The following is a 27,677-nucleotide window of genomic DNA, read 5'->3' as shown; positions in this document are numbered from 1 at the left end:
GTACGGTGTAGGTGGTCACATATATATCAATAGCACCTCTAGACTGACAGTAATCCTCATAAACTACTGCGAAAACGAGGTACATCAACAAACTGCTTAAATAGTAAAATGAAAGAACTCTCCTTTTGTATACACAATATGCTCATACCTTTTTCGCCTTTATTTTATAATTATATTCGGTTGAATAGGTATAAACAACTGCAAAGTTTCAGTTCCTCATACCTTGGTGTTTTACTTTTTCACATATTGTTTTGGTTACTCGTCTTGACACCAATATTATAATTACTTCAACCTTTGTATTCAATGAACTCTATTAATCTTTTTCGAACTAGCCATCAGCGCACCCGTCACCTTAACTGGCTCTTCCTACAGCTACGCTTACTGCAGGTTGATTTTATAACTTCAAAACAAGTTCCGCAACGCCGACTGAATCAGCACGTTACCCCTCTCTTCAAGCATTTCATACTCTTCGCAAGGATGCCCGATATATATACGCGTTTGTTTTACAGTAGTAGTATAATCACATCATCTTAATATTGGTGTCTCACGTTTGTTTCGTTTGCACGCTTGGTGATTTGCGCATCTATCTGTGGTTGATACCGCCTATATGATGTAATTCTAATGAAAAGTTCAATACTTTCTTTTTTTTTAATATTGATGATTGCCATGTGATAAATTTGCAATTAGTAACATTTCAGTGCGACTTTATGTAATCTTTATAATATAATAACATGAGAGAGGCAGCACGTTCCGCTTCCATATCTCATCGCTTGCGGTTCAGTGGTAGATATCTGCCCCTTTTTTTTTGTTTTAGCTCCCGAATGGTGCCTACATGCACATTTTATTGTTATACAGATGTGATGTATTATTATTACTCTAGTAAAGTGAATTCTTTCTCTCGTATCTTTAAGACACATTTCTACGGCGGTGGTGGCGGAGGTGGAGCACTCAACAGTGACGCAAAGTCTATTCCACTGTTCTCATTGGAGGTAGTCTCTTCGGTATTACCTGCTGTGCCCCCACTCACCGTACTAGCCCCAGTATTCTCTTGCGCGCCTGGTGGAGGACACATTGGTGGAGGCCCTCCGAACATCCATGGCGGTGGCACGGAATACATATTTGGTGGGGGCGTATGCTGACTCCATGGAGGCATCATTCCTCCACTGCCCATCGGACCACCCATGTTACCCATAGGAGGACCTCCCATTGGACCACCCCCCATTCCCCCCATAGGCCCCCCCCATGGTGGCATTTGATCCATACTGCCAGGTCCGTCATTACGAGGACCGGGAGGTGGTACTCTGGGCGGGAGTCCCCTTGGACCCCTGCTCCACTGCCCTCGACCACTACCTCCCCATCCTCCTGGACCTCCTCCTCTATTGAAGCCACTGGGACGAGCACTTCTCCATCCAGCTCGAGCAAACCCACCTCCATCAGACCTCCAACCACCCCCGTTGTTTTGCCCGGGTCCGCCAAAACCTCCTTGTGGCCCGCCCTCACCCACCATTGATCCGCTAGGGGGTCCTTGTCCGTCCTCCAGTCTCTGCTCGTGGGGGCCACCCGCTGCCCCGAGGGCTTTCATTGGCCCGCCACGGTTACCGCCGAGGACGCCCGACCCTAGAAAGAGAAACAAAAAGAACAATATTACTTACTGGTTAACATAAGATGTAGAAAAAAAAAAGATACCTTCAAATATAATTATATCTTTCATAACTAAATCCGTGCTCAAGTGTTTTTTAAAATACACTCGCCAGGCAAAATAAGCGTAGAGCCATATACAAACATATATATATATATATATATATATATGGCAAAAGATCACATGACAAGAGGTTTTGTTGACTGAGAAATGATTCTAATACATATTTGTTTTAGTTGTTTGGTAGTATTTATTAATCAATAAAGCTTATTCACCTCCGAAATGGCTTCTGTGGCCTCCTTGATCTTGGCTTGCTTGCATATCCGGCGGCGGCCCTTCGCCCAGTTCTGCCATAAGAGACATGTACTCTTCGTCAATCTTAGCATTGCCCGGTCCCCCAGAGCCCATTCCGGTACCGCCTATTCCGGCGCCGCCTTGGTTTCCCCAGCCCAGGCCTCCGCTAGCGCCTCCTTTATTGCGGCAATCGCGTGCAATATGTCCCGCTCCTCCGCATGCTGCGCAGATAACGTTGTTGGTGACGTTCAATCTATCAGGACATTGCCACGATTTGTGTGTGTTTGCTCCGCAATTGTTGCAGCGCATGAATGAATCGTCGCCTTCACGCAAAGTGCCGTTGAGCAATGCAAGCTCACGTAGTTGACTACGCCGCAGGTCGTTTTGTCCCTCTGGTGTCTCAATGACATCCTTGATTATTTGGCTGATCTTTTTGACAGCCTTTTGCACTGCGTCGATGGTCAATCCAGAACAGAGCGCATGCAGGGGTTCATCTTCGCCAGGATGCGGCTGTCCGTCCTTGCCAACTTTGCCTTCGCGAGTGGATCCCTTCCCTCGGATGGTAATCTTGGCACCGGTGTCTTTTTCGAGATTCTTAAGCGTGTTGCCGCGGGGGCCGAGCAACAGGCCTACGAAATTGATATCTGGATACTGCTCTTGAGGAATGGAGACTTTTTCTGAGATGCGAATTGAAGGCGGTTTGTAATCCGCCGGAGGCTTGAAATCGGGATTTAGCTTAAGCATCTCTTGGACCAACCCATGACGTTCATCTTCAATCCGTCGCCGTACTCGAAATTCACGCGTGTTCATCCTAAGCAAAATTAACAAGTAAAGCCATTATCAGGCATAACTGAAGAACAAAGCTACGGAGAATAAAGGTATGACGCTATCATAAAATCAACTTGTGAATCCAATAATGTTTTGTGTCATTTTCAAAAATAAATACAGTTACATATAGCATTCTATGTATTATGCTTTATGGGAGCTACCTAGAATATTGGCAGAATCTAAGATTTGCGTAAGCTTTATCGTGATTTCTCTGTGAAGGAGATGAAAACACATATGAATTCGCGTCATCCCATATCCAAACGACTTTTCGATGGCATCCTGACGGGCGTTAATACCAAAGCACAAAAACGGTTATTACTGGCTCCAGTGTCATACCTAAGAAACAGCATTTGCCCAGGCGGTTAGTAAATGCGCAATCCAGTAGCTAATAAACGTCAGTATTTAGTGCATAAATAAAAGAGTATTTTCAAAGGTGACTCAGCTAGATTAAATTTGCTCGAGCACAAAACATAATTACCATAAAATGATGATAAAAAATACAAGCCTTTAGCGGGTTAGCATAAAATTTCACACTGTGCGCAATCTACATAATGAAGGTATACTGGTAAGATCACAGTTTTTTACTATTTTTTTACTATGCCTTTAAAATAAGGCATTTTAAGGGTCAGCTTAGGTTGATCTAAGGCTTTACGTTTGTAGAATTTGTAGTATATTCAACTCATTACACACGCTAAAACTTTCCACAGCTGTAAAACCTCCTTCAAAAATACAATGGTTGCAAATTAAGCATCATGGTCTACGGCAGCTGAGACTAAGAACTGAAAATGGTTACATATATCAGATCTTGTCCTCCGCAAGAGTTGGACAAACTATACTTGACCGAAATTGAACCATTGCTAGAAAGCCAAACATCGCACCGCAGAACGTTACATTTAATAATGATGCCTATAAGGGCTGGCCCCAGAGGATTATCAAATCTAAAGCAGTATATCAACAAATATATTCTGGCCACCTGCAGGGAAAGTGCACCTAAGCTCCCACGGTTTCTATATCAAAATGACATCTAATCATTATTTTAGTCGTAGAAACGACTGAAGTAATCCTATGTGTAATTTACTTTATCTCCCGCTTTAGTGCTCTAGACTTAGCAAATGGGAAACGTTGCCGTTTAAGCACGAGTTAACGCATCTTGATGGAAAACATCAGAAACAGTTATATATTCAGATTTTTATCTGTCTGAGGAAATGTTGCTCTCGTTGTTCACCTACAATTTAATATCGACAGGAAGGAACAACGGCTTTGCTGCTGGTCGATGCGGCGCACACCTGCCTATACACTCATTATACACTTGCCCTCATGATGTTGTAAGAGAACAAGTAGTGGACACTTTAAAATCTGTGCAGCCTTATCATAAAAAAACACTACGTTTCGATGAATATTTATTTTTGAAAGACACTTGTACCAAACGAAGGAAAAAATGTTTGGCCTTCGTGGCCAAGAGCCAATAAAAAAATAATAGATACCAATCAAGATTCTCGATAAATATCACCTCATATGATATTAACCTTTATTAACGTTTATTTTTTCCAATCTTATATCCCTAATCAATGAGCTCGTTGGGCTACTATAGTTTCCGTTACGGCACACTGTCTACGAAAAAATCCCTGTGAAGAAACTAATACTTAAGCAAAAACTAATGTTTGAGATGCTCTCACGTCGCGAAAAAATTGCGACAAAACAGGCATTACCCCTTAAACATTGCTGGTATATTTTCTTATTTCAAAAATCAGCCAAATCATCTGCAAAGTCACGAAGTGTTCGTGCAAGATAAGATTGCTGAAAAAAACTTATCCTGCTAATTTAAGAAGTTCACAGGTATTCACTTAGCTATAAATAGAATGTGGGACAAACAAAGAAGAAAGTAAGCTTTTGATAACTCATCTCTTGTTCTCGTTTTTACAGTAAATTTACTTCGTAATATCACTAGATGCCAGTTATACCCGGTAAAAAGGTCAGAAAAAGCGCTTTAAAGAAATTAATTCCTTACCTAAATTTCTCCTAGATTACCATAAAAGCAAATCGCCCGTCTCCTTTATATCTGTTCTATTGTAAGGTACAATTAACTTTTGTTGATTCTTTACCGAGCAAATAACTTTTATTACTTAACCGTACAATATGCTTAATCACCCTTTAGTGTAGGTTTAGGCCCTTCAAGTCCTACACAAAGGACAAAGGTCAGTTGAAAATCTCACACCTTCTAATGTAAGTATAGAGCAACTCAATTTCGACACTGTATTTGACAATACTTCAACATGAAATGCAGAATATTACGGATGGCATTATTAAGCTTGAAAACGTTTATCGAAATTGCAACAGGAGAGCTTATGTCGTGTAGAATGATAGTGAACTACGATATTGAAGTTGGTGACCTCCAATGCTCTTTGTTTGAACCTAAAGATATCACCTTAGATTTAATTACATGTGATTCAATATGATACGGCGTTTAACATTAGGCTCAAACCACGGATTTTGCTTGTTGTGCCTTACCAATGGTTGCGCAGAAGGGGCCTCGTCAAAAAAGATCACACAGGCAATGAATTTGGGCGAAGTAATTTCGTTAATATAGAAAACTTCAACAAGAATTGAACTACTACTTCACCTATACTAACCGCTTGCCCTGCGCATTATACACAGGTTCAGGTGAGGGCGATCTTTCCTCTGGGTTCGCTGGAATTCCTAAATCATCCATGCGAAGTCTTCGAGTTAATTCCTCTATTTGTAGCTGAAGGAGATACGCTCGTTCTTGTTCCTGAGTCATATTTCCTGGAAAAGTTCGAATATGTTTACCAAAATTATGTAATATTATGAAATCTTTTTACAATATAATTCGTAAGGAAGAAGGCTTTGAATAGCATATATGGCCAGGTTTCATTGCAAATATGCTTTCCTAAAATACCTAGTTTAATTTTTGCGTACTCAAATCCATGTCTCGAATGAAAGCTATTAAAAAATTTATGTTTCTTATCAAATCTGCTGTTTTTGAAACTTCAGCTACTTCAACTTGTGGATTCAAATACCCTGATTGAACAAACTGGTAATGACAGGAAACGAAGATACAGCTTTAGCTGGTTCATTCTCATACTATCAGAGTACCTGTGGTAAATGAAGTAAATTATCGAATAGTCTTCAGTCGTTACAATGAAAACCTAATGGAAAGTTTGTCCAAAGATTTTTTGAGGCCTGAACACTCTCGCAAGGTGTCGTTGATTTGCGGAAATGAAGATTCTTTAGCAGTTATATATGCTCAGTCATCAGGTTATACAAATTTCAGCAAAATTTAAAAAGATGCTTGAAACCCTTTGCAATTTTATAACATACCGAAGATTCATGAAATCCGCAGAAATATCAAATCGTCGAACAATTCAGCTGATTTTAACATCGCTTTAATCCCTCTTAGTAAGCCCGCAAAAGGTTATCGAAACAGGGGTTCCCCGATGGACGCATTTCGAAATGAATAGCAAAACGGGAGCAAATAACTTTAGTGTAAAACAAACTAAAAGGCTCAAAAAGCATGAAACATGCTAATTTTTGAGGAAAAAATAACGCAGAATTTTTATTAAAATAAAAAATAGAACGAAAAGAGTTAATTTTTTTCCGATCACGAAGATTCAGGATGTTATAAAGTCCTTGGAAATCGAGCTTATATGACATACTCGCAACCGGTTATTAAGATTTTGAGCAATCCTATTTTTATTTTTCGTGTATTTGGCTGTTTTATAGGTCAGATGTAAAAAATGGCTTACTACCTTTTCTGGATTACTTATCCTAATACAGATCAAACCATAATTGCCAGACGTGAACATATGCGCAAGGCTCTCTTTACCCTCACTCATCATTGTCGTCATTGAAGCAGTGTCACCTGTCGAGATCTAACAACAATAGCGGTTTGAGGTATTCGCGCTTAATGCGATTCACAGGAACCAATGTTTTTTAGAATTCACTCAAAATGTTATCAAAAACTCCTTGGCAAACGTTTAAAATAGTTCTAATAAATAAAAGTCTACTACTGTGGCTGTAGGAACAATAGACTTAAAACTAATTCACGTGTTTGTTATCAACCTTTTAAATTAATTCGGCTTAGCTTATTTGTTTTAGGTTTTGTAAATGCGTGAAAGCATCGCTTTTGTGAGGTCGGGCTGATCCATCATCATTGCATGCGACTTAAAGCTCCATCCTGAATTCTACAAGGTTAGTAAATCTCTCACAATAGCAGCTTTGCGCATGCGAATATGATTTAGCGACCGTTCGTCGTACAAACTTGCCTTAAGTACTGTATTACCTGAGTGTAGCTTAGCTCTTATGAAGATTTCGGGAAATGAACAAAAAAACAGTCTTTAAATGTGGTACTCGGGAGAGGATATGCAAAAAGACATTGTTGTACACGCCAATACTAACAAACAAGCGGCTGTAAGATTACGTGCACTGGGACATTCTATATATATATATATATATATATATATATATATATATATGAACTAGAGGAAATAATATATGCAAGCACAATAAAATTTTTAATCTAAATAGATAACGATGATGTAAATGTGTAAACGGAATAAACACTTTGCATGGTCACATGGTGGAATATTAAATTTTTATACTTTGTTGTTTGGCCTGGAGGCCACGTAACTCATTGTTGCTTCAACTGTATCTTGTAAGAAAAATGTTTAAAAATTTAAAATTGTATTGAATTTCACACAAATGTTTACGTAGTAATGTACAGTAGTTTCCAGGAAGAGTCAGATGCATCCGCGCTGTTGCTCTAGCCGCTACGTCATTTCACTTAACTTGGGTAATCAAGTTTATAATGCTGTAGCGTCAACATTTGGCAGTCCTTATTTACGATTTTTAGAAGGCCTGTCACAATTTGTTTCTGGAAAGCTCTTTCAGCCTTTTATAGTTTTGCCAAAACATCGAAGTAGCCTTACGTTGTTTATTTATACTTGATTTGCCAATGATGATGTTCATCTGTATACTGGAGTGAGCACTATTTTGCTTATTTTTTTAGATTGAGCCTACGCGAATCTAGATTAAATTTACACAACGATATATATTACATAACTTCTTGTCCACACAGATTGCGGAGTATGCGCTTTTCACTTGAAGTAGCGACCCCCGTCCCGTTCAATTATAGGTACATCATCCAGATCACCGCATCGGCATCATCATATTATATGTATAATCTGTCCAGAAAATATCTAGACAAGATCTTGATACCAACATATTCTTTAAGTGTTTTTCGATCAACTGAGATTAACTTCAGTAGAAAAAAACAATTTCTTTTTAAGAAAATCTCGAAAGTTAACTCTCGAAAGTGTCACGTATAATAAGAGCCTATTAACTGAAGAGCACTGTAGAAATTGCATCTGCAAAATTTTATTTAAGTGGATTTCTATCATGTTAACTAACCATCACATCGTCATTATCTAAAATGCGATATACATGGCACATTTAAAGTGAGGTGCCGTCGGAATATTAAATATAAATAAATTAAGATAACATTAGCGCTTGTTTTGTGTTTGATTTCGAATTTTTGAAAAACCTACGAAATAAAACTATGCGTCTGAAGTGATTATATTCTAGCATTTTTCAATACCCACATTTCGTTATAATAAATAGCGTAGACACTCGCAGTGTATTTCGAAAACGCTGAAATCTGGAAAATGTGTGAAAACTTGACTTATCGGACTTCATCTAAAGGTTACCGTTAATAATGCTAAATATTGACCTTCTCTGTCGAAATGGGCTTCCAGAATTATTTTTTAATAATTTGCTTAATATTAAATAAACATGTTTTCACCCATTAATTTTCCGCACACGTTCTTTTTTATATAATTCTTTGGTACAAATAATTGCTTTCCCTGTTCAACGAGCACAACATGTTGATGATACCGAACGTATGAATTCGATGAAGAAATATGCGCACTTTCAGTGGTGGCAATCAGATCATCATACGAATTCACGGCAAAGTTAGATAGGCAACAGTTATGAATATGAAACTGACCATAAACTGTTATGAAGACAGGCTTAGCCTTCCTGAAAAGAAGCTCGGCTACTTCTCGAAGTCAGATATTTATTCTACAAGCCATGGACAAAGACCTTTCATTCATCACAAAATGACCAAACGACACTTCATTGCAGATATATTCACATGTATTGCTGACCTCTTTAACAGAAGCTCGTTCAAAGCTATTGGAAAAGATGCAGCATTTCCTTTCATACTAAATACGAAACAAGAATCGTATACGGGATAAGCCTTTGTAGCGGAACAAAAGGCGTAAGAAGCTGCCATCACAAAACGCAGAAGTCACACAAGAGATTGGCTGACCACGGAGAAATCAGATCGGAGTGCTCTGGTCCGATATGCTTAGGAGGCCGACGAGTGACAATAGAAACAGTCGTGTTAGTCAAAGCAGTCGCAAATATCTCACACTACTAGAGAGACCCACAATTCGGAACCCACTAGAGAGGTCGATCAACAAAGGTACAATCACAGGAACCTCCATTTCGTAACCGTAAAAGACACTAAGAGTCACTTATTGTTCAGCAGTGCGAAACGACTTACTACCATAATGGACATTTAATTGGACCTACGCCATTTTTCATATAGAAACCTAGGTCTACAGAGGTTTAAAATTTTGCGCTCTACACAGAATATTGTCCAGAATTCAGAGCAATTAATGTGGGACACTTAATAGCGAAGTGTGGCTTTTCTGCAGCCTAGAATAAAACGAGACTAAATTTTGCATGGCAGTGGGAATTCTGTGGAAGTGGAAAAATCGCTGTTTTAGAGTAATCAGTTCAATTTAAAAAGTAACTGAGTAAGTAAGTGAGTAAGTTAGATAGAAAAAATCTCAAAATGAGATCATTAGACAAAATGATTGTTATGTTTACGGAAACTCATGCAGATTTGGATAACAACAAATACCGAGGTTTCGAAACCTGAAATGCAAAAATAAATGATCCAGTTGTTTTTAATAATTATGCAAATAGACATGCAGCACTTGAGAAAAGATTTCCAAATTGTTACTAGTGGAAACATCGAGTGCCATGCAGCTGTCCAAGTAGATATCACCCTTCCATTGTGTTAACGTACATACTATCCCTACGGTTTAAATAAATCGTCATATTCGAAACTAGCAAAGCTAGTTGACGGCATAATTAATGCAATGGAAAATTGTTACATCGAAATCTACAACATGTTGTTCACGGGTTAACTCAAAGCACGGCTTTCCCGATTTAAGCGGAGCAATAGCATCCGTACACGACTGTACTGTGTTCACATTGGCATAAAGTGCTATGACAGGCCTCTCTGCTGATCTGAAATGATCAAAACGTATGTAAGGCTAAAAGCTGTGTATTTTCAACTGAATTTCAACTGAAGTTTGGAATGCATGGGAGCAAACCTACATATGCATTAAAAATTCGGAGTTCGACAAGCTAATCGACTCTTCTCGCAATATCCTTGCCTCACGTGATCTAATATCGAAACATACGCTCTCATGCGTTATCGCTTGAGAAGAATAAGACATGTTATAACCGAAAGGAAAGTTTCTGAAGTTACATGCCTCTGACACAGTATAGGGCATCGTTGTTTAGTGTTTGTGTAAACTGAGACCCCAACTCTAGTCCATGTATAAGACGCGTTTTATCGGTAATCGCAAAAGGAAATGGAGCCATTTACGAAATGCTTTTATTTGTTCGGGTTCTCCGATTTATTGGTTTTCTTGAGTGGAAGTCAGTAGTACCTCCGGATGAACAAAACCGACTTCGGTACGAAGATCCATGTACAAAATTCTATTGGAAGGGATTGGTAAACTTGAACTCTAAAAAGCCAATCACTAAATCCGCTTTTGTAAATGGAAGTTACCAAGTATAGACAAGTATAAACCAAGCAAGATACAAATGCACGAAGACATTTACAAGATTCGAAAGACAAAATATTTCAACAGAACTCTACTCCATTTTCGAGTTACAACGACAACTATTCGTCAATCATTCAGGACTCATAAAGAGGATTACTGTCTTAAAGCACTGACAATGGTAAACATGTTTAAATAAAATCATCTTCCTTTGCCCAAAAAAAACTAAATATTTCATTATGTACTGTTAAAGCCTAGCCGTTAACAATACAAAGAAACGTCGACTGCGGTCAAGAAAGCCTCTGTCGTGTGTATACCTAACACCATGTGCATACTATACATGTATATAATAAAAGTAACTCAAAAAACACTATAAAAAAAAATTGCGTAAAGTGTTTTTCTTGTTAATCGAATGAAAAGACCAGCATCTTTTTTTCAGAAAATGGAGGCTGACATTAAGATCTTCTACAGAAAAAAGATAGTGTTTTCCCGTAAGGTCTATTTACAAAGTGTCAACGACAAATTTTGCTATACGCATTTCACACTCGGTAGAACTCTATCTTAAACTATGCTTATTAAAATCTGAAGTGTATTCATTTATAAAGATAACACTACAGATTGCTTAAATTCAAACAAATTTAGCCAGAATGTCTTGAATTTAATTCATCTCCAACCTGTTCTTTGTAGATGGGGAAATCTTAATAATCAATATTTTAATCTTATTCAGCATAGCTCAAAATAATGTTTAAATCATAGCTTAACTATATAACAGTTTCCTTACATTTAAAAACCGCAATGCCAATGAAAAATATACAAAGAAGTTAAATCGTAGTCTTTACGTAAGTCGTAAGTTTTGCGTACCGGGTAGAATTGTGGGCATGCCTGGAATAAACACCTTGTCTTCGGCACCGCCTCCCCAGCGCGATCGCTTTCTACGCTCACGGCGTGCCTCACGTGAATCCTCCTGCGAATTCTCGTTCATGACCATTGGTGGGTTCTAAAACGAATGTCAAGCATAGCATTTAAATATCACCGTAAATTTATTTTTATTCCTCATTGTCCTTTATTTTTTTTTTAATTTTAATAAGTTCTATTCGAACCTACGACACTGACTAGGCTGAGTCGGTTTGATTTTGTTGCTAGGTCTTCAAAATAATTTCATTTTTCATTTAAACAAAAATTAGTTTAAATTGAAAAGAAATGGGTACACTTAGCATTTTAAAACAAATTCTGCAAACTTACGAACTGTAGCTATGGAACAATGATAATATAGATGTAAATTATTCAAACTATTATGATAGAGACGAACTTTTGAGGTGTCTCATATTGGCTTACTTATATTCGAAAAATTGCTTGTTTATATTCGTTAAAAAGTATTCTACCTTTGTATAGAAATTATTTTTTTTAGATTTTAAGGTAATAGCTGCAGATAATCAACTCAATCATAAAAATGGGTAAATTGCATTATTAATAAAAAAAAAAAAGGGAACGCGTTTGCCATTGGAAGATGTAGCAAAGCCTTCAATTTAATTGGCGACCCAGATTACAAGTTTACTTTAATTAAATAAGAGATCAAGGTTCCCAACCTTACCGTATATTAACATGCTGCAAAATTTCGATACCTGAGCAACTGAAATCCTTTACGCAAAGAAAGCTTGCGGCAAAACACGAACCGTAAGCCCCGTACTTGGCCATATTGGTTTGGCCTTGTAGTAATGAACTAATTCTTGTATTTAAATAGAATGCTTAGTGAGTAAATAGGTGGTTGCCTACACAAACGTTAAATGACTACCGTTAGAGTTTTTTATACAATACATTTCATTACGCAATAGGTATTTTCTAACATATCTCACATAAATAGACGTAAGATGGTCAAATTAGTCCTGATCATTTTTCACAGCGCGTCACAAACTTTGATTTTTACGACGTTTTTGAAGTCCGAAAGGCCATCTTATTTTATAGATCCCTTAGTTTTAGGCAAAAGCTGTACTCACACATTCCCTCCGTTTGGGGTTTAAGAGTTCATTTGCTTTTTTAGTATGAAAAGCTGAACTAATTATGGTAAAGTGAGCCAAATTTAAAAAGGAAAATCTTATTGGAATTTGCCAAAAATACTCTATAATGCTGTCGTGTTGTATTGCAAGATCCATGTTAGTACTTTAAGGCTAAGGCATACGCCGCATTGCAAAGATGAAGGGGCTTGTTTTTTGTGTGGAAGGTTAAAAAAATTCGTCCCTATAAAAATATCGTTCGCTAAAAGTAAAGCCATCTATCTAGTGAAACATATTATGAAATCTGAAATTAATATTGAGGTTTCAAAAGCAGTGATAACAGCGATCAACCTGACCCCACCAATACACGCGCCACGAGTTTGCCACAAATTTATGTAAGTCTGCTCCTTGCTTAAACCACATTGTGTTCGAGAGAAATACAAACAGTGAGTGAGCATTATCCAATATAGATGAAGATCAGTGAAATCTGAACCAATTGAATGTCGATTCTCGTAATCATTTATCACCATATTAATTAATATAAACAATCTATATTTCGCCGATTTTCCAATTCTCAGTACAATTGTACAAAAATGAAACGGTGCTATACACGAAATAGCTATCAGATAATTGGAGCCAAAAAAAGACTCCAAAATCTGCTAAATATCGCATTTTTATAAGTAATCCAATTGGCGGCACACGCTTGTGTCTAAATCAGTCAATAATTTGCAAATCGAGACATCAAATCATCTCATAAATGAATCTGGTTACCCTTAAATATTGTTGCCAACTTGCCATTATTCAGTCGATCCTAATCTTTCTAACGGGTTTGAATTTCTAAGAAATTATTCAAAAGATAGATGTAATACTGTAAATCATCGATGCAAATAATAATACTAAATTGGCTCAGCGCGAAAACAGTAGTGGCATTCCGGTTAGATTGCCCAGGTTCGCCGTAGTTTGTTTATATCATAATAACCGCGCGAAGCCTCTCTAGCGTTCTTTTTTTCTAATGCATAATCTCTGGACCCGATACAATAGTTGGCTGGACATCCTTTTTTATTTCCACCAATTAAATCAAATACCGTAGTTGATATAAATAAAAATGTATTTTATAATTATTTGTTCATTTTATCAATATTCAATATTCTTTCACTTTCGATTTATAGTCTCGCTTTTCTTAAAAACTATATAGTCGTGTACGATGAACAAGTGATCACTTGGCGATATAAATATTTTTGATAATATTGGCTCAATATCAGCATGCTGTCTTTTATCGATGAAAATTCGAGCGCGTATAAAAGAACAATATTATGTTAAAAATGTTATTAGAATCAGTTACAGTGAGTTCTCCTTGGCAGTTAGGCACAAGGGTTTCCTTAAACGAAATAACGAATTTTTGTCTACATGCTACGTTAAACCTTATTTCTACACAATCGTCCCTTACTTGCTAGGTGTTTATGTCGGTTGAAAATGGCTTACGGGGAAATCTGCCGAAACCCATTTTTCTTCATCACCAACTACGATTGTCCATTAATCGTTAACTCATGACACCCCTTATATGACGGAGACCTTAAATATAAGGTAGTCAATCACATTTTCTCCGCCACAATAGTGGATCTTTTATAAAAACGCGTACATTTGTCGCAGTTGTGTGTTACTAGCAGTTTGGTGTTTGATAGCACTCACAAACAGCAAAAAAAAAGGGTAAAACTGAAAGATTATTTTGTTTGCAGTACTTTTTTTTTGTAAAGAATTAGTTACTGTAGTAATATGTCTATTAATTCGTTTCGAAATATTTTTCCCTTAAAGGCGATGGATATTCTGCTTAATATAATTCGACAATTAATTTCTAACTTTCCAGACAGGAAAGGTAATTTGCTCAGAATATAGACCACACAGTTCAGGTAACGCAGCCGATCGTACGTGCCCTTATTGCTCATATCAGACCAATACAGCAAGTAGCCAGAAGTCATATCACTGAAACGGCCCGCGGGATACCATTTTAAGCGACAGATCAGCGTTGAATAATTTGTTCGAAAGGGAATCTAGGTAAAAACTGTAACTTAACTCAGAGTCTGCTTTTCAGTTGGCAGTTAATCATTAGAATTTTCTGTGAGATCTTTCAAGTTCTGAAATGGTGCGTCGAAATAATGCAGAAAAATTACCACACAGAATTGAAAAGTAATCTCGACTTTTTCACCTAATCAGAATAAAGCGTGTCCATCAAAATTAAATAACAAATTAATTCATTACCTATTTTTCGCGACTCTCCGCGATTTCATCTATTTATTTCGAGTTTATGCATTTTCACGTGTTTAGTTTCCTAGTCGGTTTTTGGGACTGGATTTATTTTCATACATTCCATCTACAATGATCGTAGGGACGAGATTCGGTATACTGAGGTCCAGAAAATACATTGGGTTTTAAAATTAATTAACTTCTAACCCTAGTTTTTGCAGGGCGTATTTCGCCGCTTTTGCCATGTGTGCCTGACGTTTTTCTGTGAAAAGATACCATTGCCTAGTTTATCGGTTTTTTTTTTAATTTTACATAGCTTTGGTTATATATAAACTCTTATTGGCCATATAGTCTTTCTCAAATATTTTCAGTGTATAAGACTTTTCTAGGCTTACTAAACGGGAACCATCGCCCATTTCGAATGGAAATTTAATTTGGCTTTGAACTTGGATAGATCTCCAAGAACAAGACATCCCTTCTCCATCCTTACAAGAAACAACAGTTCTCGTTACCCAAAACAATTTATTGTACGCATCTGTCATTGCGGCTTCGTGTTCCTCAATGAAACACGTAGCCTTAATGTTGAGTGAGATCAAAAAATATTGAAAAGACCGCTTCGCTGCAACGTACACTATTTTCAGGGGCACGAAGGCGCCTAATTTTTTGTGTACTTTGTATAAATTGAAGGCGCCTGATGACAGTGGAGCGCTCGCAATCCATATTTTATGAAAGTCAGTTAGGGTCAGGTACATCCTTTAGGTCCAATATAACATCTTTGCGCTAAGCAAACCACCTTCGAGTAGTCTTCCCAGTTGTCTGTTGAATATAATGGAGAGGAAAGGAAAATAACCTCTGCCAACTTAATATTATACGATAATGATTAGTTTTCGTTTAAAGTGATATTACTATTAGTAATAAAACAAGGAATCTTTGTAAATAATGTAATTGTTTTTGTTTACGTAAGTAATTATATGAATAATAATGTGTGTATAAATTACTTCGACAAATTTTCGTCGTAATTTCAATGTGTTCCACAAGAATTTTGAATAAATCTTCCAAGACACCAAAGCACGTTTTTAGAGATAACCTTTTATATGGGAAGGATTAAAACATAACTCATCCACTTCTTACCGAATTATTATTGTTGTTGTTGTTAATAATGTTGGTTCCTGGCGGAAGTTGGTCCCACGGCGAGATAGAGGACCTGGACAGTTGCGGCACCATCATAACGCTAGGCACTCCACTGCTATTTACTACTGTCGTCTGTTCTCGCTGACTTTGGCTGTTTTCTCGATCTCGATCTCTATCACGGCTTCTGCTGCGGCTATTTCCACCACGGCCACGAGAGCGACTTCTTCGTTCTCGGGATCTCGAGCGACCCCGGTGTCGATCCCTGGAGCGTGATCTTCGACGTCGGTCTCGGGATCGAGAACGGGAACGCCGACGCCGATCTCGAGACCTGACCACAAATACATACAGTTAAAATTATGTACCACAAAATTAGAAAACAGAAGAAAAGTTAGCGTCAGAATGTTATGTTCACTTCAGATGGACAAATTCAAGATAATTAAAATGTGCCTGAAAAAAAAATTGAACAATTTTGAAAAGTATGTTTACTAAGAAGTATCAAAGGTATACAAACTTCTTTCTTTGATACGTAAACCGTATGGTTTTTCCGTATGGCGTACAAACCTGCTAGTTAGAAACCAGCTCCTCACTACACCCTTAATTTATTGCCTTGGTTCCTCCTGTGGGACTTCAGTGCATACAGTTTTCATTCAGAGTATTTCTTCGATTATATCGATTCGATCGATAAGAGCTATCGATTTGGGACAAGATCCTGTCGTAGCAATGTGCCATTCAAATAACATTACATTATAAAGCATATATGATAAAAAGGGCCGAATCCTAGGAAAAAGATAGGCGCGCTATATTACGCATAGTTAGATGTTCAGTACACACATTTAGTAGCGAAAGATAATTTTAATCCTTGATCTCTTGATTAAGCTTCCGCAGTCTGTACGTTCCCTTGTGGCGGATTAGGTTTTTGTGCGCTCGACCGTAACTCTACGTAGGGGAGTTTACTGGCACAGACGAAACGACTGTAAAAATATTTTTTCGATAGCGAACATCATTCTGAATTAAAATATTACAACAAACTCTCAGACGCTGAGAAACTTTGAATTTTCCATGTGATTTTCTCATATCTCTCGGAAAACCTAAAGTTGAATGTTTCCTTCATACTTAGCAATCGCTAAGGGGATTTCCATCTTTATTATTATCTTTTTTCTATCTTTAGACTATCTTTTAAAGGTACTTCTCGAACGCATACAATAGTACTTAATTGATATATTCGTTTTTCTTTTGTATAGATAGTCAAAATTTTGAAAGAAAACAGCTAGCGACTTCGACATGAGCGATCTCGAAAAGCCACCAGTCCAGCACAACGATAACATAAAATTGGAAAGGCTTTGCCTATTAGACACTGACTTGAAACCTCGTTGAAAAAATGTTTTGCAACATCGTAGAATAACTGGCAGAAAATACAGAAAATGCATTTAACATTTTTTATCGTCATCTATTTGAATCATGCAACATGCATATCATCACATATATAAGAGCTTTTCGGCTTTCTCTCTCAATTTAGCATTCCTATTATTCCTGTTTATTTTGAAAACGATGAATACGCTCAATCGACCAATAAGTCGATCGTAACTTTAATAGTGTACTCAAGGGTTATCATTTCAGCGGACAAAATATTAGTGAAAAGGACGGGGAGAGGCATTATTACCGGGTTACTTCAGCAGAGAACAAAAAACATGGCCGCGAAGTCGGAGACTACGTTCATTCATGCATTACGAGAACCACAGGGAGTGACATTGACCGAACAACAAAAATAGGTACTACAGCAACACTCATGCCCAAGAGAGTAATAGGTCAGTGCGGCAAGGTAAGATCTCGAGTACACCTGGACGTCAGATTTGTGCGATGTGTCGACGACAAGTCACTCCCACTAAATTGAATGACAAGCAGACAAAACTGCCCTCACCCATCAAAACTGCAAGTCTATAGCTGCGAGGACAGAATATAATACACTCGATTCCTGTGTGTTTGAGTCATTGTTCGTTTGTGCCAGTAAACTCCCCTATGTAGAATTGCTGCTTCGGTATCATTTTTTTTTTTCTGTGCACTGATAAAGTACATCCTGGAACACCTATCGATTCTCATTTTTTATAAATCGTTGAGTACATACTTTTTAAGTAATGTGCTACTTTTATTTTTTCTTAGAAGCATAATATATTCTCGCAGAAAAAAAGCTTGTTCTGCTTCTATTGCGCTGAAAGAAATTGCAAAAAGGAAGGTGTCGATGCAATTACGTCGCTTTCAGAAAACCTGCAGTGTACGAATAAAACGTAGATTTCAACGGTATCGTGTGATCCTAAGCTGCAGAGTAATATGTGTGTAGAACAAGAAACTTCAATGGCGTAATGAAATATACGACCGATATAGAACATGAATCTTGTTTCAATTTGCATGTGTATAACAATATTATGCATGTAATTTTTACTTGTCTTCATTCAGTATTATAGGCCTTTTTATTTTGAGAATGCTGAATCGAATGGAGCGATCATAGCCGGAGACGAAAGAGTCATTTGTAAAACGGTTAAATGAGGTACTCCGTCTCTCGAAATAACTGTAGACTTCCAGCAGGACTAGGACACGTTTAGCTGACTCGCAAATCTGCTATTTTGAATAATTGCGAATGGTACTTATACATTATGAACAATTCACGCATACAAAAAAGTCCAAAAAATAGGATATTTAAACATTAATGGTTAATATTACAAAATTTAGTTTTAGCTTCATAAGAGCTGATCTGAGCCAGTTAATATAACACAGCAATGTAAGAACTCTATTTCGTTATATGCACAGTTTGCGCGTGACTTAGTGGTCACATTTTCAAATCCGAATTATGCATGCAAACGCAGCAATGCAAGATTCAACGTTTATTGGATGAGCTACTAGAACACAGATAATTTTCAGATTGAAATACACCACTTTTGCATCACCTGATCATGATTATGTGACGCTGCAGTTACTGAATAAATTTGACAAAGAAGCGCAACTGAAAATGCTTATATTAATTAAAACGGTTCTTTGGAGATGCATCTATCAAAATCTTAAAAAATGTACGTTTTTTCATTTTTAGGTAAATTACCGTAAATATTCACGCTACAGTTGGTTGCGGATATTGCCATTAGTTTCGTCGAGATTGCACTAGTCCATCGTGTACTCGTGTTATGCTATAGGGAGGGAGTCTCAAGGTTGTATTCAACTATAGAAAAAGGTTCTTGGCTTCTTACTTAGAATTTCTTAGTATTTAAGCTAAGTACATTAAGCACTAGCTGTACAAACGTTCATTGAAAATAACTGATCTAGATTAATCTAAACATCAAACCGTATTCAACAATACGCAGAAGTTGTCTTTACTTGTTTCTTTAATTTCAAATAGTGTCACAAGAAATGCATGACAACTATTTTGCAATCGAAATGAGAACTTGAACGGGTTCACTGAATGATCTATGAATGAGAATCATTTTTTTTGTTGTCGTGTTCAGGCATACTCTGGGTTCTTCTGACTTTGGTTCCGGGTTCCGTGAACTATAATCTACTGATCAGATAGAAGTACCGAACCAAAAGGCAATTTGGAGGCTTTTAAAACATTGTATGCGTGTATAATTCGGCCTTCTACCAGTAATGTATTCCTACAGCATTTTAGGCTATTTCTCCGCCAACGTGCCAAAAGTGCTCCGCCAAATTCTGATAGCAGATTTTCGAATCGTTAGAGGCATCCTTCACCGGTGGCGTTTTTCACCATTAACCAGATGAAAGTGGGCAACTTTTCGCTTCCACGACGTGACCTTACATAGCTATGTATCAAAAAGAATAAACATCCGGTGGCAACTTTTTTATAGCAGGCCAAAATATTGCTGGATATAAACTTCGCAATGTACTTTTGACCATTCTAATTTATTGAATGATTGCTGAAGTACAAGGTAAATCACTTTTTCCCTTTTCTCGAAAGAAATATAAGCAACTCTGGATTTATAGATCCATAATTGTTCAAGTTCAAAGGTTCAACATAAGACTAGGTCCACTATAACATAAAATTATAAGTATTATAAAAAAGTTAATTGGTGATTTAAGCAACTTCGAACCCTCACTATTTGTACATTTTATTTATAAACCTTGGCAACTGCTTCCCTGAGCTGTTCCGAACATTCTCGTCAGTTTTTAGTAACTTCTGCGCTATGAAATGAGGGGACTGAAATAGCGAATAGCTGACTCTGCCTCTTTCATTACTTTACGCAATACAGCAAACAAGAGCTAAAGAAACAGAATAGAAGATTAATACGTACTATCTTCTAACAGCGCCCATCATCTTTGTTTTCAGCGTTTGGAGCTTAAGATTTTTATTTGCAAAAGACGCAATATCGGACAAACGTAAAAACGGATAATGATAGACTGTCAACTCCCATTGCGTAAAAATGTGGCCTAGTCACCTCGAAACCTCTCTGTACATAGAAAGGTTAATTGCGTCATTGCTGTCAATCTTCGGCATGCATCAGGGTAAAGAGTAACGGCAGTAAAGTAGGTCTAATAAAAATTTAGTGAAAGTGCCGTTCCAAACAGCATAACATTTTGTCCGAAAATCAAATACCTCTGACGTGATACAAGTTGTAGGCGAAAGAAAGTTATGCCTATAAGGGATTACTCTTTACTTGCTCATTATCGTCTACTTTTCAATGAACGCCGGTTCTAATTCATCCAACTTCTTACAGTATTTAAACGCTAAGTTTTATTTTACCGGAGTGAACATTATTTCTTTTTTCACCCCGTCATTTGAATCCTGTCAGGTTCATAATATAATCAACTTCCACAGGACGAGAGCCACAACTTGCAGTACTTTGGAGCAATTTATTTGTGACCTTTTTTTGGCCACGTTCATATAACAGAACGAACTTTCATCAAGGAAAAAAGCTCAGAAATTTAGCCGTATACTACGTTAAGTTACTCCAGGTATTTAGTACTAGGCAACCAGGCATAGCTTGACATGCTTTGACGTAATATCTAATTGTCTCTATCTACTGAGTAACTTATGTTTGTCTGAAGCGCTAGAAGTGCTTGTTTATATTCACGTACCTGTATTATGTGGATGGCAATTACGTATCTGTACGTGTCATATTTTTAAGACCTTTTCGCGTCGAGATTCATGAGCACACGCGTGGCCTTCAAACCAATTATGTCAAATTTTTTTGACTATCTTTAATAATTTTTAACCGAATATGAATACTAGTTTACATCCTACTCATTCATGTAGTTACGATTGCTCCCCATTAGCACATTTTACAATCAATTCCGAACTAAAACCTAAGCATACGGACTTTAAGGTTTAATAGGTGAGTGAATGTCCCATAAAACTAAACAAATACTTTAGCAGTAAAGTCCGGACTTCATAATGCATCATTTCCAGATTCTATAGAATGAAGTACATTTTACTAAGACGAATAGTATATTACCAAAGTCGAGCATAACTACCCTTATCTTCGGCCAGTTTCCGCTCCTCCAAAACACAGCTGTAACTACAATATACAAATAAATCCAGCTTAAGACTAGGGACCAAAAGTAATCCACTAAAAATAAGACGCAATGGAATTATTACTGATCTTCGTACAAAACAACCGCCAAAATTTAGCAAAACGCGTTGCTGGCGCTCTATTCCCCTTGTCTATATTCTGCCTATATTTCGAAAATGCGCAGATTATTACCGCATACAACATATATAAATATATATATATTTGCGAAATGTATCTGAGCCACTATACTCAATATTTCTCAATGGAAAAGAAAAATATTAGAAAAAAGAAACAGTGTATGCCAAGAGCGGGATACAAATAACTTGGCGCATTATGGTGCGAACTCGCTCATATAAAAGCACAGGTTTAACATAAAAAATTATTACTTCCGATAGAATAAAGCATTCAATGAAATGCAAACGGACGCAAGCGATGATTTTCTATAAGTCTGTAAGTTTGTTCTCAATCGCGAATAGCATGGCCCGTAAAGCGCCATTGCTTTCAATACCTGAACTGCATAGACCCTTGTAGTACACGGCTTTTTTCGGCAGAGGCGTACTTCGTAGAATATCTTGATACTCGCCTAGCTGTTTAAATACTTGCGTAATCTAGTTTATATTTGGCTTACTAAATAAGAAACGACGACAATGTTTTTTTATGTTACATGTAATTTTATTCACGTAAATTATGCAGTATTTATGCTTTGATGGGATTTGAAGCAACGGCGCCTGGTTTTTCTTCATATGTGGCGCACAATAACGCTGCTTCATTTAACGCAGCAGATTATCGTAGGTACAATGCTAATCCTTATTGCAATTTTCTTACTACGCTAACGAGGTATACAGCAAAATTTGCCCAGCTTAAAAGTATACGAGACATCTATCAACTTTAACTCAAACGCTACAAGGAAATAAAAAAATATTTTCTCGATTTGGGTCAAATTTAATGAGCCTTAATCAGGCCATTTTACGCTTTCCCATTTTTGCGCTAATAACCAAGAAATCATGCAATGCAAAGGTTTTTTTGTGGATGACAAGGCAAAAGCAAGTGCTCTGATATAAAATAAACTCAGACAAGTGTATAATTCAGGCTCATTAATCAACATCATAAAGCGAAAACAAATCAGCTATTAAAATTCCTTACTGACTTTATTAAAGAAATATAAAATTGGGTCACGCTGTTCGAATGTATTATACTAGGCTGGATGGCCAGAATTTGTTGGAAGAATATAATGACTCGCTTGAACAGATAAAACTTTCCACACCAGGCCAGGTTTGCTTGACTCTGGTTTTCGCTATGATTTTAAAATCAGATTAATGTAATATCAAAATGTACATGCTAATAAGCACACGTGTGCTCTGGTACAAACAATTAATGCTAGAGAAGTGTCTTGTGTAGAACTTCTTGTCTCATAAAAAAAAACAGATAAAAATCAATTACACGGCTTTCCGTTCTTTGAACTTCAGCGATGCCTTGGTATGTAGAAAAGCATACCAAAGGTAAGCCGTACTTGGTATAGGCTATTAAGATTAAATTGGACCGTTATATAAGTATTTATTGTATAAAATTTGTTGAAAATAATAAGTATATTTTCTCTCGTAACAGAAATAAAATTATGCCCCTGCTGCAACTCCGCACCCAAAATATCTAACTTTTGATGACCACCAGTTAAAGTAGGGAAATTTTTTGTAGTTGAGAGTGATTCAAGTACTCGAGGCGAATCATTTATGCTTGTATGATATATACAACGTTCCCACAGTGGTTAATCACCTTTGACATAATAAACTTATATTGCAAATTACAAGGATTCGTTAAAAGCAATACGCACGGAAGTTATAAAATGGCGAAACGTTAAATAGACCTTGCCTGACGGGATGTTCAGGCAGGTAAAACGTGTAAAAGGTCAAGCGCCTACAGGGAACGCCGCCAAGTTGTAATTGTGTGAAAAATGATACTACGAATTATCATATTTGTATTATGTTTTCTTTTTAACAAAAGAGCAGTTTCTTAGTTTTTCAATACAACATAAGACTTATTAAATTTACTCTGATTTTACACATTTTATACGTTTTCGCTTCATATATATATACACTCAGAATATAAAATTAACATGAAATTAATATTTGTGTGAATAATTTTCCGTTTAGAACTCTTGCAACAGATTTCGATAACTGTTACTTTTGAGTAGCCAATACAGTAAAGACCAGTAAAATCTCAAAAACTGATTTAACTTCCTCTTAGATAATTTAAGATTAACTATAAATGAATAGGATATTAAAGATAACCTTCTGCTAGCCAAAAAAAGTAACCTTGGTCACTCTACACAAAGCAAACACCATTATTTAGACGAAAGAAAATAATTGTGTAATGATGAATTACACGTGATAACTATCTAGTGATAGTTAGTATGAATAAAAACATACTACTACTGTACGAAACATGGGAATAAGATAACAAGCCAATATTTGGGAAGAAGGCGTTCTTTCGAGAGGTCAAGAAGAATGGTATAAATAAGTGCATAATGAAATTCTGAAGTAACTTGTAGAAATATACATCGGAAGATAAGAAAGAACCGCGTTTTTTTATATACATTAACTCTATAACCCTATAAAGCCCTATCATAGTCACCCATAACATTAAAAAACTCGTCATGGATAACGAACACAAAAGCATGCGTCTAACAGAAGCATATAATGTAAATAATCTAGTAGGCTTTATAAGTAATAGTATATTTGCATCAACCAGGTAGTTTTGCAAGTAGAGTTTTGTTCTTCACATGTAAGACATCTGCCACGAAAACTTAAGTGAAGGAAAAACTATTATAACAACATCTGTAGCTGGAGATGCTAACTTTACTTCTTATTAGACGAACTCTATTATGTACATACAATACGACCACCTTGCTTGAATATTTACGAACAAGTGTAACAACCTAAAAGGGCGGTACTTTATAAAAAGAATAGAAAAATTTTACAGATGATGCTCAAAATAATTAAGTCGCGCGCAAAAAAGAACACCGTAAGCGCGATGCATGTTTCGTGTTATCGTTGTTGCTATGATTATTTATGCTTGTATATATATCATGTGGCTGTTACTACACAAACACTGCGGGATATTGTGACTATAAGAGCTAGTAATACCAATATATTATATATATAGCAATATTCGTATGATAGCATCCACATAATATTTACATGTAAATATATACTAAAAAATGGCATGTTACTAAATAAAAAACATAATTTATACATGATGTCATATGTATGAGAGAAATTCACCTTTTGAACACTACTATTGGTGTGAGGTGAATATATAGTATTGGGTACAATCGTCACTGAGACTATTTTCAGAGTTGAATATCTAAGACTGAAAACTTGCTCACCTGGACCGACTTCTATTTCGTTTACGATCCCTACTGCGGCTTCTTTTGCGCCCGTCTGAGTGTTGCTGTTGCTCCTGGTTTCCTAGACTCCCCATCGCTGCGTCGCCACCTCCAAGCTGCATGTTGTACTGTGAAGAGTCTGTGTTTTGGAAGTTAGACTCGGTTGAAGGAAATGCTCCTCCATAGCCACCGAATCCTTGAGGCATTTGTCCTAGCATAGGTCCGCCAAGGCTCATAGGACCGCCACTACTCAATCCCATGGGTCCGACCATATTTATTGAAGAAGGGCCTTGATTTAGACCACCAGAAGTTGGCACGAGGTTGGGATCACGCTCGACAAGGGTTTGTGGGGGCGGACCGCCCGCTGCTGTTATGTACGAAGGCCGTAGTAACGAACTCCCTCCACCACCACCGGACGATATTGATGGCCGGGGACCCATAAAACGGGGATTGCCAAGTGGTGTAGTGTTCGCTCCGGTCGCCATGTCGGCCAAATACAAGACGAGTTTCGAAACTGTTCACTGGTTGAAGAACCACTCACTTGGTATTCACTGTTTCGTTTTCAGCAATTACACTTTTTAGTTACAGCTTGCTCTGGGGGCCGCAAACAGTGGCCTGTTTGTGTTCCTTCTGCTTACATTGACGCCCGGCCTATGTGGTTGAAGCGCGCTGCGGATACAATACGCACTCAATATCCGCCGGCACGATTGGTGTCGTCGGTCTGCCTCGACGCGTCTGCACTCACTTAAATCAATCTACTATTGCTATTCTCCTAGACATTGTCTTGCCAAAGAGGCTTGCCTGTAACTTTTCTCGCACGATCGAAATTATCCAAGAATCCCAAGCCAGGTTCATATGCTGCCGCAATCCAAAACGCGGCCGCTTCTAACTACAAACCTATACCGATACAACTCCTAATACCCACCACCAAACAACACACCACCGAGGGAAGAGATTGTGGGACACGCGGAGCGCGCCGAGCGACAGCACCGCCACCAGCCTAAGCCAAAACAAGAACCCTGGGATGAACGCATTTTTCTTCAAATTCAAATATTTTTGGCGGAAACACGTTACTTAATATGAAATTGAAAATATAGCGTGATCATGGTTTATTAAACTAATTTATATAATCGAAACACCTTCTATTGTTACTAGCCACAAAGAAAACCATTTCGATGAGGTACTTGGATGTAAATTGTGTTACACGCATAGTACAGTGACAAAAAGGCCACTATCAAGTAAATGTGGCAAAACGGAGTGTCCGGAATGTAACCAATGAGGCTGTCGTCCATAACTTACATTCGACCATTATAGGTCAAATATATCAAAATACAATCATCGTAGTGATAAAAAATAATTAGCATTTGCTCTCGGAATAGCGCATTTACTAAAACATTAGTCACATATGGAAACGATATTCCTGATTAAACCAGGTGGTTAAAATCATGTTTCGAGACACAACTATAGGAGTTTGTGTTTAAGATACATGTAAGTTGTTTTTCCTTCTTTTATTTTAGCCAATATTTTTCTAGATAATTTTTACCAGTTGCTGAGACACCAAACTTTGCAGCATGAAGCAAAAGATTCAAACCAGCAACAATCAGTGAACAGTTTTTTCTTCTATATATATGGTTTTTATACGATACCATAGTTTCTTATTTTATTTGTGAGGTGCGTGTTTAAAATAGATATTAGAATATAGAAGATGTATATATATATCTTCTAAATTTTAAAAAAATTGACGAAGGTAGATACATGTAAATATCGAAAAACTGCTGCCAATGTCCCTTTGAAAAATTATATTTTTCTAACCGAAAGTTTTGACAAATTTATTTTGTATTTATAATCTGTCTCATAACAACAAATTTGTCAAACCTTTCTATTGAGAAAATATACTTTTGAAAAGACATTTCCCTCAGTACTTGAATAAAAACACCACTAATATCAATGCGAAAAATTGTATATATATATATATATATATACCGCATTTGTACCGTACTGTTATATATATATGTATAGAACAGTGCGGTACCAATGTAGACTTATATTTGGGAATTATGTATATCCAAAGTTAAGAAAATAACAGAGTTGCAATTACAAATCAGGCTTAACGTAAGGCAATCCGACTAAACTGGGATTAAAAGTTTAATTATGTCGTGTTTTATCCTAAGTCTATCTTTGTCTAACCACATATATATATATGTATATATATAGTTAGATATAAATCGCTGCATTTTTGAGTTGTAATGTAGTGATTCTATCGAACACCTTTTGTGAGTCTTAAGGGTGAAAAATTTTATCCCTTTTTTTAATTTTGAATAGTTGTTCTTACTAACTTCACTTTTAATATTTATGATAAGGAATGCTTACTCAGTCAAAAAATATATTTCATTTGGTCTTGAACTACGTTTCTCTTCATATTATGTACGAATATAGGTAAATTAGCAGTGTGATTAAATACTTTTTAGAATCCCTGAACGCATAAGTATTCTCACCGAGTTGCCCTGAAGAGAAAGTGGGTATACCACTGATTCGCCACAAGCAATTACTAGAATTTGCCGTTAGGTAAAGGTTGTACAGAGTTAAAATCAATCTAAACTTTTCAACGAAATTGTATTCATGAGGAGCATTAGCTAACGCACACAACTAATACATTAATAGGTTTTTCGACGCCTCAGCGTCTATCATTTTATGTTAGTTGTCATTTCAATGTTTCGGGATTAACGTTTGACTTTACTGTTATCCTTCAGCGTCATCGCTACTTCAGGCTGTTGATGGCTTTTT

At 37.0% G+C, this 27,677-nt stretch overlaps 1 protein-coding gene across 1 annotated transcript; it reads right to left on the bottom strand.

Annotated features, from left to right (window-relative positions):
- Positions 1-123: 123 nt before the first annotated feature.
- On the bottom strand, positions 124-25,872 carry LOC111247183 (uncharacterized). The gene is made up of 6 exons (XM_022797829.2): positions 24,894-25,872; positions 16,005-16,332; positions 11,503-11,638; positions 5,392-5,545; positions 1,915-2,744; positions 124-1,617 (listed from the first exon to the last, which is right to left on the bottom strand). The coding sequence occupies exons 1-6, from the start codon at positions 25,376-25,378 to the stop codon at positions 920-922; spliced, it is 2,631 nt and encodes an 876-aa protein (XP_022653564.1). The 5' UTR covers positions 25,379-25,872; the 3' UTR covers positions 124-919.
- Positions 25,873-27,677: the final 1,805 nt, after the last annotated feature.

This window comes from Varroa destructor, unplaced genomic scaffold (genome assembly GCF_002443255.2).
Source record: "Varroa destructor unplaced genomic scaffold, Vdes_3.0 BEIS01000003.1, whole genome shotgun sequence".
Classification (NCBI taxonomy): Eukaryota; Metazoa; Arthropoda; class Arachnida; order Mesostigmata; family Varroidae; genus Varroa; species Varroa destructor.
This window is presented reverse-complemented; position numbering and strand designations above follow the sequence as displayed.